The 15,141-nt window shown below is 47.8% G+C and overlaps 1 protein-coding gene across 4 annotated transcripts; it reads left to right on the top strand.

Moving 5' to 3' along the window:
- The first annotated feature begins 5,289 nt into the window (after positions 1 to 5,289).
- On the top strand, positions 5,290 to 13,461 carry RBM42 (RNA binding motif protein 42). 4 transcript variants are annotated; one of them, XM_054589030.1, is made up of 10 exons: positions 5,290 to 5,531; positions 5,766 to 5,910; positions 7,172 to 7,256; positions 7,364 to 7,438; positions 9,147 to 9,212; positions 9,290 to 9,465; positions 9,957 to 10,289; positions 10,814 to 10,931; positions 12,936 to 13,130; positions 13,223 to 13,461. In XM_054589030.1, exons 1-10 carry the CDS (start codon positions 5,404 to 5,406, stop codon positions 13,333 to 13,335), a joined length of 1,434 nt encoding a protein of 477 aa, XP_054445005.1. In that variant the 5' UTR covers positions 5,290 to 5,403; the 3' UTR covers positions 13,336 to 13,461. The 4 variants fall into 4 exon arrangements, with proteins under 4 accessions (XP_054445005.1, XP_054445008.1, XP_054445009.1 ...); XM_054589033.1 differs by having other exon boundaries at positions 9,311 to 9,465; XM_054589034.1 differs by lacking the exon at positions 9,147 to 9,212 and having other exon boundaries at positions 5,291 to 5,531; positions 9,311 to 9,465.
- Positions 13,462 to 15,141: the final 1,680 nt, after the last annotated feature.

Genomic DNA, 15,141 nt, shown 5'->3' on the forward strand with positions numbered 1-15,141 from the left:
CTAGCTGATTCCAGGATTGGAGAAGGAAATGTACAAGATGAGTATGGGGCATCTTGTTCAAGAAAGCAAAGAACACCTCCAAGACTACTGGAGTTGAATCAAAAGAACTCAGGAGGCAATCCAAAGGGGCTGCCACAGGCCTAAGATATTAAGTAGCAGTAAGGATGACTGCAATGATTTGAAGCATGCCAAATATGTTTGAAAATATAAGTTAATATTGATACTTATATAACAGGAGTGGAGTCTGGCCAGATCACTGGGCAGAATGGAGCAGAGTCCCCAGGAACAGCATAAGAGGCTGCACCACCTCCCCCATGGGGTAGGGGTAGGGAAGCACAGAGGACTGTGCATGAGCAGTTGTCCCAGCAACCGGGCAGTGCAGCATGAAGGAGGAAAAATACCCTCCTAAGTGCTTCTGCCATGCAGAGGATTTGGGTCCAGACTACGTAACGCTGAGAGCCACTCTCCTTATTTTCCCCTTTCCCTGGCCACTGAGGGCCAAGTTCCTGGGTCAGCAGTCCCTGGAGACCACATGGTCTGGGAATGTTCCCTGTGCCAGTCCCTGAGCACTGCAAGGCCTGCCTGGCTGGGGGCACAGCAGGAGCTGGGCTGGTAGGGCAGAAAGGGAATAAGCCTGGGCCCGTGGGCCCTGGAGGCCAAGCGACAAGATCTGCACCCTTGCCCTGCACAGGAAGCCACAGCAGTGCTGGTGACTGGAGTTGCACTGGGTGGGCCCTGCGCGGCCAGGCACACGGACACACTGGAGGGAAGCAGAAGGAAGTGGCTGGAGGAAGAAGGCAGTAGGCCATGAGTAGGATGCCCAGACACTGAAAAATGCCTGAGGCCATAGAGCAACTGGAAACAAGCTAAGCCACCTGTGCTTCTTACAGGACCGTACTTTTGAGTGGAGAATAGGTTCCTGGCATATCCTTGAACTAAGCTGCCTGGGTGATTTTCTTTGGGTGTCTTAGAGGAAATGGGCTTTGAGGCAAAAACTTCCATTATTTCAAACTTTACAGCCTTTGAATAAAAGATGACTTTCCCTTCCCACCAAACTCTGCCCCTAGAGTTTTTGCCAATTGGTGGTAAGTGGTAGGACCCCACAGGTTGTTCAGTTACACTTACACACATATACTTCATTGGTCACCCATGAAAGGCACTAGGGCCCTAGCTGGTGTTGCTCAGTAGTTTGAGCACCAGCCTGCAAATCAAAAGGTCACTGGTTCAATTCCCAGTCAGGGCACATCCAGGTTTGAGGGCCAGGTACCCAGTTGGGGGCGTATAATAGGCAACTGATTGATGTCTCTCACACATCAATGTTTCTCTCCCTCTCCTTCTTCTTCCCTTCACCTCTCTCTAAAAATAAATAAAGAAAATATTTTTTTAAAAAGAAATGTGCTAGGGGACTTCTGGCCAAGATGGAGGCATAGGCAGACACACTTTGCCGCCTCGCACAACCAAAAGAAGGACAACAACAAATTTTAAAAACAAAAAATAACCAGAACTGCCAGAAAATTGAACTGTATGGAAGTCCAACCAAGGAATTAAAGAAACTTTCATCCAGACTGGTAGGAGGGGTGGAGACAGGAAGCCAGGGTGGAGACAATGCGTGGCAAGGCAGCAGCTGGAGGCCCAGGTGGGCGAGGCAATGGCTGGTGGACCAGGTGGTCTCACATTTGTGGGTGGATAAACCTGGAGGAACAGCTGAGAAGTGAGATGAACCACATAACCCAGGGTTCCGGTGTGGGAAAAGAAAGCCTCAAAACCTCTGGCTGTAAAAATCTGTGGGGGTTGTGGCAGTGGGAGAAACTCCTAGCCTCACAGGAGAGTCTGTTGGAGAGACCCACAGGGTCTTAGAACGTATACAAATCCACCCACCCAAGAATCAGCACCAAAAGGGCCACATTTGCTTGTGGGTAGCGGGGGAAGTGACTGGAAATGGGGCAAGAACCAAGCAAGCGGCATTGTTCCCTCCTGGACCCCTCCCCCACATAAAGTGCCACAATGCAGCAACCTGGGTTACCCCTCCCTAGTGAATACCTAAGACTGCCCCTTCCAGTGTAACAGGCATGCGAGTCAAAGAAATATGGCCCAAATGAAAGAATAGAATCAAAGCTCCAAAAATAGAACTAAGTGATAAACAGATAGCCAACCTATCAGATGCAGAGTTCAAAACACTGGTAATCTGGATGTTCACTGAACTGGTTGAGTATAGTCGCAAAACGGAGGAAAAAGTGAAGGCTATGCAAAGTGAAATAAAGGAAAATATACAGGGAACCAACAGTGAAGGGAAGGAAACCGGGACTCAAATCAATGATTGGGAGCAGAAAGAAGAGATAAACATTCAACCAGCACAGAATGAAGAACCAAGAATTCAAAAAAATGAGGAGAGGCTTAGGAACCTCTGGGACAACTTTAAATGTTCCAACATCTGAATCACAGGGGTGCCAGAAGGAGAAGAGGAAGGGGAAAAGCAAGAAATTGAAAGCTTATCTGAAAAAATAATGAAAGAGAACTCCCCCAATCTGGTGAAGGAAATAGATTTCCAGGAGATCCAGGAAACTCAGAGTCCCAAAGAAGCTGGACCCAAGGAAGCACACACCAAGGCACATCATAATTACATTACCCAAGATTAAAGAAAAGGAGAGAATCTTAAAAGCAGCAAGAGAAATGGGAGACAGTTACCTACAAAGGAGTGCCCATAAGACTATCAGCTGATTTCTCAAAAGAAACCTTGCAGGCAACAAGGGGCCTGCAAGAAGTTTTCAAAGTCATGAAAGACAGGGACCTACATCCAAGATTACTCTATCCAGCAAAGCTATCATTAAGAATGGAAGGGCAGATCAAGTGCTTCCCAGATAAGGTCCAGTTAAAGGAGTTCATCATCACCAAGCCCTTCTTATATGAAATGTTAAAGGAACTTATCTAAGAAAAAGATCAAAAACTGTGAACAGTAAAATGACAACAAACTCATAACTATCAACAACTGAACCTAAAAAGAAACAAAAACGAACTAGGCCAACAACTAGAACAGGAACAGATCATAGAAACGGACATGAGAGGGGAGGGGGGAGGGGGAGAATGGGGGAAATGGCACAAGGAATAAGCAGCATAAATAAGAGGTACAAAATAGGCAGGGGGAGGTTAAGAGTAGTATAGGAAATGGAGAAGCCAAAGAACTTATATGTATAACTCATGGACATGAACTAAGAGATGCGGGAAATGATGGGGGGAGGGGCAGTGCAGAGTGGAGGGGAATAAAGGGGAGAATAAAATGGGACAACTGTAATAGCATAATCTATAAAATTATATTAAAGTAATTGATAAAAAGAAAGGATCAGATTTAACATGAACAGTGCTCAGTCATGTTGATAGTGTATATCCTTGATGCACTATGATGAGAATTGCACTTTACTTATGTGGACTCACCCCCTCCCCTCAAAAAAACCCATAAACTTAGTATAATAATGAGAAAATCATCAGACAGATCCCAAATGAAGAAGATTCTACAAAATACCTGACCAGTACTCCTCAAAACTGCTGAAGCCATAAAAAACAAGGATAGTGTAAGAAATTGTCCCAAGCAGAGAAGCCAAAGGAAATATAACTATATGTAAGGCGGTATCCTGGTTAGAATGCTTAAATAGCCTTGGCTGGTGTGGCTCAGTGGATTGAGCACCAGTTTGTAAACCAAAGGGTCACCAGTTCAATTCCCAGTCAGGGCACATGTCTGGGTCACTGGCCAAGTCCCCAGCAGGGGGCACTTGAGAGGCAACCACACATTGATGTTTCTCTCCCTCTCTTTCTCCCTCCCTTCCTCTCTGTCTAAAAATAAATAAATACATTTTTTAAATCTAAAAAAAAAAAATGCTCACACAGAAAAGAGAGATTAGGTAAACACTAAGGAAATCTGAATACAATATGAACGTCAGTTAATAACAATGCTGTTAAAAAGCTTCCTATCCTCTTAGCAGATCTCTAGCACAGAAACAAACAAAAGTCACCATTTAAACAAGGCATTCATTTGTACTGACTCAGACTGACACTTCAGGAAACCAAGAGAGCCAATAAAATTGTTTGACAAAAACAAACAAACAAACAAAAAACCCAACTAACTAACCAAATGCAATACGTGGGTCCTATTTGGATCCAGAATTTACAATACTAATGTATAAAGACATTTCGAAGCAGAGGAAATTGAACAGTCTGGGTGTTAGCTGATACTTAGAAATTAATTTTCTTGGATTTGAAAATGTTTTTAATAGTCCTCTATTAGAGAAACATCATGAAGCATGAATTGACAGATGGCTGGAATTTAATATACTTCAGCAAAAAATAAACAAAAATAAGAGAAGTATAGATGAAACAAGAAGGGTAGACTACTAGTAATTGTGGAGAGGTAGGAAATTTCGTTGTATTATTTGCTCTACTATTGCATATTGTTTAAAATATTCATAATAAAACATTTTGAGGACTACCAACACAGGAGGGTCAGCTGTATCACAAGAAAGGGCATAGATCAAACCTACACACGTGACCTTCTGAGTTGACGAATTTGACTTTCTCTTGGCCTTTACATGAACTATTCTTCCTATCCAATATATCTCATCCCATTTCATCTAGCAAAAACCTCCAGCTATCACATTCTCCAGGAAGCGCCTCCTCTGAGTTTCTCACATCATTTCTCTATTCTTTCTGGGAGTCACTGCCTGGTAGACTGGGAGCGCACGGATACTGAGCTGTCTCCTGCCTTGCCCACAGCCTGAGCTGATGTGGACTTAAACGTGTTTTAAAAGATGATGATGATGATGATGATGATGATGATGATGATGATTGATGATAGAGAGAGATCGATTCGTTGTTACGCTTCTTTTTGCATTCACTGATAGCTTTTTGTACGTGCCCTGACCTGGTATGGAACCGGAACTTTGGTGTATGGGGACAACACTAACCAACTGAGCTACCCGAACAGGGATTAATGTGTTTTAACACTTCCGGGAGGGTCTCCAAACTTTCCGGAGATCTCAAAGGTCCAGTTTCTACTTTACAGACAGAGCCTATGACTTCAGAGAGCTCTCACTCACCAGTTTTTTCCCGTAAGGGCATTGCCGCCTCCATGACTGCCCTCCCACAGACCCACAGACTCAGAGTCTTCCATTGGTTCGTTCTTCCAGCACTGTGATTGGCCTATACTTTTCCTTGGGTGGGCCCTCTGAGTGCGGCCAGGCTCTCACTGGCCCTCGCTCTAAAGATTGACCCCCGTTGGCGCATGATGTCACGTTCAAGCGCCGGTCGCTTTCGCTTATAGGTCATCCGCGGGCGTCTACACTGACGCAGCCGGAGAGTAGAGAGCGGAACCGGCGAAGCGCAGGGGTAGTAGCGGCGACAGCGAAAGCAGTAGCAATGGCTGGGGCGGGGCCGGCCCCGGGACTCCCGGGTGCGGGAGGACCTGTGGTCCCAGGCCCTGGCGCCAGCGTTCCGGGCAAGAGCGGCGAAGAACGCCTGAAGGAGATGGAGGCGGAGATGGCCCTGTAAGGCCCGCAACAGGGTAGAATAAAAGTAGTCCTAGAGCCAGAGCTGCCGAACCCGGTGGCCTCCAGGCCGCAGTAGGCCCGACATATGGCTCTTTGCTGAGGAAATGGGACCTTCGGGATTGTGGGGGCGAGAGTAAGAACTTGGCAGGGGTGACGGCTCTGTTTCGATATAACCATCATTCCAGAATTGGTGCAAGGTCCTGAGTTGTGATGTCTGTCCTGTACCCCCAGGTTTGAGCAGGAAGTTCTGGGGGCCCCAGTAACCGGAATCCCAGCCGCTATGCCTGCAGTGCCTACGGTCCCCACAGTAGAAGCGATGCAGGTCCCAGCAGCTCCTGTGATCCGCCCAATTATCGCAACCAACACATACCAGCAGGTAAGTTTGAGCTGTGGCATCTAAGTCAAGAGAGCAGAGTGCCTGAAACTAGGTGTTTATGTACAGAAAACTATTGACATGTTGGCTTGTTGATTAATTTGCATGACAAATAATGACAAAGGCAAACAGTATTTCTGCCCTTGAGAGCTTACATTCTAAAGCATGTTGTTAGTAGAACTTTATGCAATGATAGAAATGTGTCTATTTAAAATATATATTTGAGTTAAATAGTTCCTAAATCTTATTAGTCAAATTCAAGTGATCAATAGCTAGCTATATATGACTAGTGGAGAAAAAGAATACTAAAAAGAAAACAATTAAATGAAACTTGTTCATTATGTCAACAAAAAATTATTGGGTGCCTTCTATATACCAGGCACGATTCGAGGAATTAGGCATATATAGCACAGGACAAAACAGAACAATCGCTACTTTTTTGGAGTTTACATTTTACTTGGGAGAGACAGGTCAAAGTACAGTTGGGACAGAGATTTATCAGCGCAGTCAGGGAAGGCCTTTTTGAGGAGGTGACATTTAAGCAAAGATATAAAGGACATGGTGGAGGAAACCATACAGATATCTGGGGAAAGAGCATTTCCAGTAGAGAGAACTGCTAGTGCGAGAGCCATGAGGCAGGTACACACCTGACATGTTCAAGGAACAGCAGGGAGAAGAACAGTGTGGCTGGAGTGGAGTGAGCAGGGGAAGGGTGGGAGAAGATGAGGTTAGAGAGGTGATAGACCAGATCTGGTAGGGCTTTGTGGGCTATGATAAGGACTTTGGTTTTCACTCTGAGATAGGAAACCACTGAGGGATTTTGAGCAAAGAGGTGATATGGTCCGACTTAGAAATTAACAGGGTCCCTCTGGCTGTATTTGAAGAACAGACTGTAGTGGGGAAGGGCAGAATCAAGGAGACTGAGTAAGAGGCTACTGTAATGATCAAGGCAAGAGACAATAGTGGCAGCATGGGGCATGGGGAGGACAGGCTGGACATAATTTCAGATAGTGCTACATGCTGTGGGGCAGATGAAACAGCAGGATAGTGAGAGTTGTCACTAAGGATGAACCAAAGACAGCTGTAGCTGATGTGATCCCAAAAGCCTCCCTGAAAAGTGCCGTTTTAACTAAGCCCTGAAGGTTGACAGGTAGTCAGCCCCATACAGTGCAAAGAATGAAACCCTTGACCTCCCAGGGTGAACCATCCGGGGCAGTTTGGGAGCACTAAGTCAGGCCCCTTACCCCAACCAACTCCCCAACAGGTCCAACAGACTCTGGAGGCCCGGGCAGCTGCTGCAGCCACAGTGGTTTCTCCCATGGTGGGTGGTCCTCCTTTTGTGGGTCCAGGTAAGTAAGGATTGGTGAGATGAGGGAGCCAGGGGATTAGGGAGGGTGGTAAGAAGGAATGATGAGGACTCTTCCCCCCACCATCCTTTTCTCTCCTCTCCCAACAGTTGGCTTTGGCCCTGGCGATCGGAGTCACCTGGACAGTCCAGAGGCTCGAGAAGCCATGTTTTTGCGGCGAGCAGGTAGTTCTAGGGCCAGGAAACACACATTTAACCAAGCACTCTTATTTCAACTACTTAAGCCTCCTGCCTGATTCATTGCTCAAACTCACCCTGTCCATTTTTTTCCCACCCTGATGTTGTCATCTTCCTAAAGTACAAAACTGATTAAATACTTCAAGTCATTTTATCCTTAATAAGGCTTAACTTGATCATTGCAAACCAGCCTCCTGCTGTCGCTCCTAATCCCTGCTCTGCTGTGTTTCCTAGCACTTAACACCTCATAACAAGCTGTACAATTTACTTATTTATTATCTTTTGTTTTCTCTAAAATATAAGCTCCATGAGGAGCAGAAGTCTTGGTGTCTGCCACATGGTAAGCATTACATACTATCTGTTGACGAGATGAACCATCAAACAAGCACCAAGCTGTTCACCTGGCAGTCAAAACCTTACATCACCTGGCTGCTTTCAGAGAGATCCCCACATCCTCCCCAGAAGCTTTAAACATTGCTGGAACATGCCTGCAATGCTCATGTTGAAGTTCCCTCCCTAGCTCACTGTTGCCCATCTATACCCTTCTAAAACCTATCAACTAAACCAAAATCAAACTAACCAAAATCAGCTAAAATCTGTCCTCTCCACAGGCCATCCTTTTTTGTTGTTGAGGTGAACTTTATACACATGTTTTTTGTGATATTACTTCCTTAAGTCTTGCCTAAATTTCTGGTATAATTTCTATGAGATCAAATGTGTTATTTTAAGTCCTGTTATACTTTTTTATCTGATATCTGAGAAAATTTTTTTTAAGATTTTATTTGTTTATTTTTTGAGAGAGGGAAAGGGACCTGGTCCACAACCTGGGTATGTGCCCTGACTGGGAATTGAACCAGCGACCTTTCAGCTTGCAGGCTGTTTTCTCAATCCACTGAGCCACACCAGCCAGAGCTGATAACTGAGAAATTTTAACATCTCTTACTCTTTAGTATGGTTTTGATCAAAATGCAAATCTGACCTAGTCACCCTACCCAGCTTCCAACCCTGCTGTGACTCCTCAGTGCCCTCAGGAGGACATTCATGTGTCACTCAATAAGGCCGTGTTTGGATACCTGCTGACCTCTTGACCACTCTCTTATGTTCTCCAACCCCAACCTCCTCTATTACAATTATACTAAACTGAAAAGGGAAAATTATTTTGTTTATAAATGTTCTGTTTTGCCAATATTTTTTCCATTCAAGTTTTGCCTAAGTCTTCATCCTTTGGGTTTTAGCTCCCAGGTCCCTTCCTTTAGGAAGTCTTCTCTAGTCTCTCTGGATAGGTTAGAGGGCTCCTCTGGGCTCCCACTATTCCCTGGGCTTCCCTCTTCTAGCTCCAGTCACCACACCTAGACTTTCCCCCATCCCGACTCTAATCACTCTGGGCTGTCACTCTGTAGTAATGGGTTTGTTTATTCCCTCCTACTCTGGACCAGGAGCTCCTTAAAAACCCTTGGTCTTTTGGTGTGTCCCTGGCATTACCCAGGTCAGGGACAGGCACAGAGGAGATCCTCAATGATGAATTTCTGTTGAGTGAACAAATGAAAAGACCCCTGCTTTGTCAGAAGGCTCCCTACACTCTTCTCCATGGTTCTTGGATGTTGAGAGTACCTCCCCCCTCCCCCCTCCACACACACACCTTGCCCCGGGTGCCCTGGTCCCCCATGACACACACATCCATCTCTCTCTCCCACAGCTGTGGGCCCCCAGAGGGCCCCTATCCTGCGTCCAGCCTTTGTCCCCCATGTGCTTCAGAGAGCAGGTGAGGGACCAGGGTCATCATCCCTGCCACATAACCACCCCCCAAGCCCTCTAACTCCCCTACTAACACCCTAACAGATTCTGTTCTTCCTTCTGCAGCAGGTGGTCCTCGCCCTATGGCCCTGAGGCCCCCTCACCAGGCCCTCGTGGGCCCCCCTCTCCCTGGGCCCCCTGGGCCACCTATGATGTTACCACCAATGGCTCGGGCCCCAGGGCCTCCCTTGGGCTCCATGGCTGCTCTGAGGCCGCCTCTGGTAAGTGTGGACAGGGAGCTGATTGTCAGAGGTGCAGTGGGTACGGAGATCCTTGATTCTGGCCTGATGGACTGTGTCTAAGTCTGCCTTTTCCCTGGTGTTTTGTGTCTCTGCCTTCTCATTCTCTGTCTCTGTCTTTCCTTGTACTTCTGTGGCCGAATTTTTGTTTTTCTGTACTATTTTGAGAAAAGTATGAAGAGAAACACGAACTGTGGATGTATTTTTTATCTCTACATCTCCATTTTTCCTTGGATTGTCCCTCTGTTTTTCTGTCTTGATGTCTTTCTTTGTCTTTGTGCCTTTGCATGTGTATGTATGTACCTCTGTGTTTCTCTATCCCTGTGTCTGTCTCTGACTAGAGACTCCTTTCCCTATCTAGATATCTCTTGCCTACCCTCTGACTCCAGGCTCTTGTTTTGTTGTACAGGCTGGGAATGGGAGTAAGGTCTGAGCCTTGATCTGAGCCCTTCATTTCCTCCCCTTGCCCACAGGAAGAACCAGCAACACCGCGAGAGCTGGGTCTAGGCCTGGGGTTGGGCCTGAAAGAGAAGGAGGAGGCAGTGGTGGCGACAGCAGCCGGGCTGGAGGATGCTAGCGCAGCGGTAGCTGTTGGGGCAGGAGGTGCCCCAACTGGCCCTGCTGTCATTGGGCCCAGCCTACCACTGGCCTTGGCCATGCCTTTGCCTGAGCCTGAACCCCTGCCCCTTCCTCTGGAAGTTGTGCGAGGCTTGCTGCCGCCACTGCGCATTCCTGAGCTCCTGTCCTTGCGTCCACGACCCCGGCCCCCACGGCCTGAGCCACCCCCTGGCCTCATGGCTCTTGAGGTAAGCAAAGCACTACAGTGAGGGGATAGAGAGGACTAGGAGGACAGACAGGAGCCCATGGGCTTGTACACACAGAAACACATGTAGTCCTCTATCAGTGGAGATACAAGAGACCCAGGAAGTTGGAGGGGCTGGGAAGACATCAGGGAGAAGGGGGCAGACACATATACTCTGCACCCAGGAGCATATCCAGTGCTTTTGCTCTGGAGGCAGGAGGACCAGGGAGCAAAGAAAGGTGGGAGAGGGACTAATGGGTCCAAAGACTCTTAACACCAAGCCTTTGCTCCCCTTTTTTTCTCTAAAGATTTTATATATTTATTTTTAGAGAGGGGGGAGGGGGAGAGAGACATCAATATGAGACAGAAACATTGATCGGTTGCCTCTTGCACACCCCCAGCCAGGGACCTGGCCTGTAATCCAGGCCCATGCCCTGACTGGAATCAAACCAGCGACCTTTTGCTTTGTGGGATGATGCCCAACCCACTGAGCCATGCTAGTCAGGGCGGCTGCTCTTTCTTTTGCAGGTCCCAGAGCCACTGGGTGAGGACAAGAAGAAAGGAAAGCCAGAGAAATTGAAACGCTGCATTCGCACGGCAGCCGGTAGCAGCTGGGAAGACCCCAGCCTGCTGGAGTGGGATGCAGGTAAGTGGGCCAATGTCCAGGCTCAGGCATTGCTCAGCCATTCAGGCCGGACTCGCTTCCTTTGGGCAGAAGTAAGGAAGGTGAACCAGGTAACTCCACAACTGCCTCCTTTCTGTAGGGCAGACACTGTTGATAGCACACACCATGGAGGAATAGGTTGTGGCTTGGAGAGAGAGGCAGTCCCTCACCCAGCCACTGAACAGAACTTGGTGGAGGTGATTGACACTTAGGACCTTCTAGCCTGTTTTTTATTCATGAGGGGCCTGGCTTGCTAAAGGTAAAAGAGCATCCTTTTTTACACCTTTTTTTTTTTTTTTTTTTTTTTTTTATTCTTAGGGGAAGGGAGGGAGAAAAACATCCATGTCCAAGAGATACATCAGTTGCTTGCCTCTCGCACATCCCCAAATGAGGAATGTGGCCTGCAACCCAGGCATGTATCCTGAATGGGAATCAAACCTGGGACCTTTTGGTTCGCAGGCTGGTGCTTAATCCACTGAGCCACACCGGCCAGGGCTTTCTTCCCAACTTTTTATAAAAAATGTTAAACACTAAACTGCACAATGAACAGCCATATATCTACCACCTAGATTCAGCAATCAGTATTTTGCTATATTTACTTTATCTGTATGTATGTGTGTTTGGGGACATTTTGCTCAATCATTTAAAGCAAGTTATAAATTATTACATCATTCCTAAATACCGCAATATTTACCTCCTAAGAAAAATGACAGTCTCTTCCATGTCAATACCATTAACACATCTAAGAAAATTAACAATAATTCTATGGTTTCTCATTCCATTTATATTCAGATTTACTCAGCTCCCCCAAACTATCTGTTATAACTCTTTTTCCCCAAATCAGGATACATGCAATTTTATGCCTCAAATTACCTTTTAATGAGGATGGTCTGTTTCCCACTGCCTTGTCTTGTATATAATAGTTATTTGAAGTGTCCAGACGAGTTGTCATGTAGAAGGTATCACCCTCTGAGTTTCTCAGATTATTTTCTCCTGGACTGGTCTATTTTGTTCTCAGAGACTGTCCTTAATTACCACAGAAACCATGGGCGCGACTCCAGTTGTAGCCAAGAAAAGTGACTTATCTGCCATCCCAGTCCTTGACTTCTGCCTCTTCTCCCAAGATGGTCTACCACCCCAGGCTAGGATCATGGCAGTGTGGGCCCAGATGTGGCCAGTACTAGCTATAGACCCTAGTTTTGTGACATGCGCGAGTCACTTAGCCTTTCCAGTCTCATCTTTCTCATTTCCAACAAGGGGATAATAGTAGTGTGTGCTTCATGGGGAACGGATTCTTTGGGTGTGAGCATGTTCAGTTGAGGTTCAGGCCCACCGTGGGGGATATGCCCAGACATGGCAACCAGGGTCAGCCTTAGAGAAAGATTGGGAAGTGTGTTCAGGTTTCAGGGACTCAAGTGGGAATTAAGAGTGGGCTTTGCACTCAGGAAACAACTGAGGAAAGATGAAGTCTGTGGTACTGGGATGCCATTATGGGAGCCAGTGGTGTCAGGTACCTAGGGTATGTCCATGGGGAGGTGTCCAGGAGAACAAAGGATGCCAGGAGCTGAGAGAAGAGGCCAAGGCTGGGGCAGAGTTAGGGGCTTAATCATGGGAAAGGGTGAGATGATCCTAGGGTGAGGAAGGGTAGTGCAATTAATTAAAAGTAACCACTCTGGAGTCAGATGCCTGGGTTCTGATCTCAACTCTCCTACTACTGGTTGAGTAACTTTGGGCAGGTGACTTGCTCTCTCTGTGCCTCAGTGTAAAAGGTCTGTTAAGAGTGCCCGATGTGTTAAACGCTTACGAGTGCTGAGGAGAGGGTAAGTACCTTAACAGGTGTTGGCTGTTGTTACTAAGGGGGCTACAGGCAGAGACTGCTAGGGATGCGGTGGGAGGAGGTGCCTCCAGAGAAGATGGGGCCCTTTAAATAGGGGCAACACTGGGCCGAGCATCAGCATCCTCTGACCTCCTCTCTTCCCACCCCAGATGACTTCCGGATCTTCTGTGGAGATCTGGGCAATGAGGTGAATGATGACATCTTGGCACGGGCTTTCAGCCGCTTCCCATCCTTCCTAAAGGCTAAGGTGATCCGTGACAAGCGCACAGGCAAGACCAAGGGCTATGGCTTCGTCAGCTTTAAGGACCCTAGCGACTATGTACGCGCCATGCGTGAGATGAATGGTGGGTGAGGCCTCCCCTAGGGACAGTGGGTGTGGCAGGTATCTGGCCTAATCCCAACCCCAAACCTGACCTTGAACCTTCCATTACCACAGGGAAGTATGTGGGCTCACGCCCCATCAAGCTGCGCAAGAGCATGTGGAAGGACCGGAACCTGGATGTGGTACGCAAGAAGCAGAAGGAGAAGAAGAAGTTGGGCCTGAGATAGGGTCTGTGGCTGGGCACCCGCTCCCACCTGGCGGGGCACTGGCTCCTCCCCAGTGTTCTCTTTGGAAAACCCCCAACTATCCACCCAACCATCCTCCTCAAAACCAGTTTCAATAAATTTTTGTTTATTTCCATCCCTGGCTGGGCTTGGAAACGCTTTTTGGGGTACAAGGTTTTGCATCTCCCCACCTGGGAGTAGTGGTGAGCCTTGGAAGTTTACCCAGATAGAAATGCAGATGGTCATTTTTCAGTCCCTATTGAGCGCCCATTACATCTGGAAACCTCTTAAGTGCTTGCTGAGTACAACCCATTTCACTGAAGAGGAAGCTGAGGCCTATGGCAGGGCTGAAGCCAAGCTGAGATTCAGACCTATGCTCTTCTGACTCTAGCCTGTGTTCTCAGTACCAAGGTAGGGGGTTCTACTGAGCTCTTCCCTTCTAGAGTTCACAGCCTTCTACTAAGAGAGGCTTTCAGCAAACTTACCTAGGGCCTACACAGCACTGGAGACACACTGGTGACTGGAATGGTCCCAGGCCCTGTTTCCTTGGAGCTCCTGGTCCAGTGGCAGAAGAGGGGCCCATTGCCAAACAGCGACAGCTCAGAGCAGTCAGGGTTGGGGTGGGTGAGCTCAGGGTGTGACCTGGGAGTCAAGGAGGGCTTCCTAAAGGAACTGGCCATTTCTGACACTGTCTCATTCTCTTCTGTCATTCTCTCCCAGTCTGCAGTTCTCACCCTCTGGATCTCTGAGGCTATTTCCCAGTTTCTTCACTCTGCTGAACCCCGGCCTATGTATGTCTCTGGGTGGGGGGGTCTCCTTGAATGCTTCTCTGTCTCTGTGAGTGCTCCCCGGTTTGTCTCTTTCTTTGCATCTGTATCTTTCTGAGTCAAATCTCTGTATCTATGGGTCTCTTCCCCCATCTCTTTTTCCAGTTCCAAGCTTGTCTCTACCTGTCCAAGGAAGTATCCATGCAGGATCCTGAACACCAGACTAAGAGCTTAGACTTTGCCCTGAGGGCAGCAACCAGTCTCAAGAAGCTGAGACAGTTCCAACAGGGAACTGGCCTCACAGATCCGCACTTTAAAAAGAGCCCTGAAGCTACTGTGGGCTGGGGGTCTGGAAAGGGGCTGGGGCAGAAATGAAGAGGGAGATAGCATGGTTCCAGCATGTGGGGATGGGGGTCTCCCATGGGTGTAGTGATCAGAACCCTGGATTAGTAGGGGACAAGGGAGGAGGAAGGAAAGTGCCCAGGCCTCTCAGGAGAGCCTGTCACCCTAGAGAGGTGTCAGATTTCCTCTGTTCCTGTTTTTCTCCTTTCCTGCCCCCTCTGACGTCACATTTTCCAGTTTGGTCAGGGGATGAGGACCTCCTCCCCCAGCAGGAAGTGCACTTCAACGCCCCCCTCACCACCACCTCAGGACCACGCAGCCCGGGGACCATCAAGACCCATGGCCACATTACTAGCCCTCCCTACTCCTGTTCTGCTTCTGCTCACTAACCATGGGGCAAGGGAGGAGATAGGAAGGTGAATCATGACAGAAATGCTTTCAAAGTGTGCATTTAAGTCTTCCTGAGGACAGGGAGAGGAAAATGGATCATGGGTTGAGATGGACAGGGATGGAGGGGTGGGGAGGGAGGCCAAAGGATGAAGAGAGGCGAGAACTGTGAAGCAGTACAATGAGACTGGGAACGGGCAGAAAACCGAGAGAGAGGGAGGGAGGGAGAGGGAAACACTCAAAAACAGACATGGAGAGGGCTGATGAACCTTTTGAAGCAAGTTACAGACATGACAGCACTTCACCCCTAAAT

Source organism: Pteronotus mesoamericanus, unplaced genomic scaffold (assembly GCF_021234165.1).
Source record: "Pteronotus mesoamericanus isolate MK-2021 breed Mesoamerican mustached bat unplaced genomic scaffold, CSHL_Meso_final scaffold_165, whole genome shotgun sequence".
NCBI lineage: Eukaryota > Metazoa > Chordata > Mammalia > Chiroptera > Mormoopidae > Pteronotus > Pteronotus mesoamericanus.